Raw genomic sequence first — 1,563 nt, 5'->3', positions numbered from 1 at the left:
TTTAGTAATGTTTTTGGCTGGCTGGCTATCAGGCAAGGTGCCATGGTGCTGCAGCAGACAGGTGTGTGTGTGTGTGTGTGTGTGTGTGTGTGTGTGTGTGTGTGTGTGTGTGTGTGTCAGCCGGCTCCCTGGTGGAGGGCGGGGCTCTGAAGGTGAACCCTCACCTGCAGGTTGAAGGCTTCTCCAACGTCTTCGCTGTGGGCGACTGCACCGACATCAAAGAGCCGAAGACAGCGTACAATGCCATGCTGCACGCTGACATCGCCGTTAGCAACATCAAGAACATCCTGAGCGGGAAGGAGCTGACCTCGTATCAGACAGGTACACATACCTGTGCACACACCTGTAAACAATCCTGTACACACACATACCTGTCTGTACTCACACCTGTACATACACACACATCTATAAATACACCTGTCTGTACACACACCTGCGCACACACCTGTACACACACTTTTACACACACCTGTCTGTACACACACTTGAACACACACCTGTCTGTACCCACACCTGTAAACAAACCTGTACACACACATTTACGCATACCTGTACACACACATGTTTACACACACCTCTACATACACATGTTTACACATACGCCTGTACATACATTTTACACACACACTTGAAAACACACCTGTTTGTACTCACACCTGTACACACAGCTGTCTGTACACACACCTGTACATACTCCTATAAAACACCCTACGCACACCTGTACATATACCTCTAAACAAACCTGTACGCACACCTGTATGCACACACACACCTGACTGTACACACACCTGTTCACCTGTTGCCAGGCAGCCTCACCATGCTGCTGGCGATGGGCCCTGACGACGGCGTGGGGCAGTTTAATGGATGGCAGCTTCCTCGATTCCTGGTCACTCTGGGGAAGAGTCGAAATCTGCTGGTGTGGAAGAGCTGGAGCGATATGAAGCAGAGCCAGCCCTGACCCACACACCCACACACACACACACACAGAGAGAGGCGCACACACACACACACACCATGATACATTCCTAATCTCACAGAAGTTTAAATATATCTTTGTTTACATTTTCCTCACTCACTTACACACATACAAACACACACACACACATTTCCATGGTATGCTATAGTAATCCCACACACACACACACACACACACACACACACACAGTATATGATACATTCGTGATCATATCTTTATCTATATTTTCTCCAAACTGTGTCTCTGAAAGCTCTTGGTGTTTAATGTACAACTTTTACAAAGTAATCATTTTCCTGAATATGTAATAAAACCATCTCAATAAAGGACCTTGTGTTGAAATTCTTTATTATTCCGCCGGGTTATTTTGCCCTTCTTCTCCTCCCACATTGAACATCGCAGAAACTCCGTTCAAACATCAAAACGTTCAGCTCGGTCGGGAATCGATGGCTATTACTTTTCTCATTCATAACTTTCATAATTTCAGAGATACATCCCATAATTCATCACATTTTTAACCATTGAAGTCAATGGAGAAAATCTTCAACAATCTTCATGCAACTTCAACTGCTAACTGTTCCTTCATACTT

The 1,563-nt window shown here is 45.4% G+C and overlaps 1 protein-coding gene across 1 annotated transcript; it reads left to right on the top strand.

Annotated features, from left to right (window-relative positions):
- The first annotated feature begins 66 nt into the window (after positions 1–66).
- On the top strand, positions 67–1,299 carry aifm2 (AIF family member 2). The gene is made up of 2 exons (XM_010783902.1): positions 67–321; positions 807–1,299. The coding sequence occupies exons 1-2, from the start codon at positions 246–248 to the stop codon at positions 956–958; spliced, it is 228 nt and encodes a 75-aa protein (XP_010782204.1). The 5' UTR covers positions 67–245; the 3' UTR covers positions 959–1,299.
- Positions 1,300–1,563: the final 264 nt, after the last annotated feature.

Source organism: Notothenia coriiceps, unplaced genomic scaffold (assembly GCF_000735185.1).
Source record: "Notothenia coriiceps isolate Sejong01 unplaced genomic scaffold, NC01 NC01_scaffold00025989, whole genome shotgun sequence".
Lineage (NCBI taxonomy): Eukaryota > Metazoa > Chordata > Actinopteri > Perciformes > Nototheniidae > Notothenia > Notothenia coriiceps.
The sequence above is the reverse complement of the archived record's forward strand: the minus strand, read 5'-3'. Positions and strand labels throughout refer to the sequence as shown.

Coding starts and splice junctions, on each gene's coding strand:
- aifm2 (XM_010783902.1), top strand. CDS start 246: ATGCTGCACGCTGACATCGCCGTTAGCAACATCAAGAACATCCTGAGC. Junction 322..806: donor GCTGACCTCGTATCAGACAG/GTACACATACCT, acceptor ACCTGTTGCCAG/GCAGCCTCACCATGCTGCTG.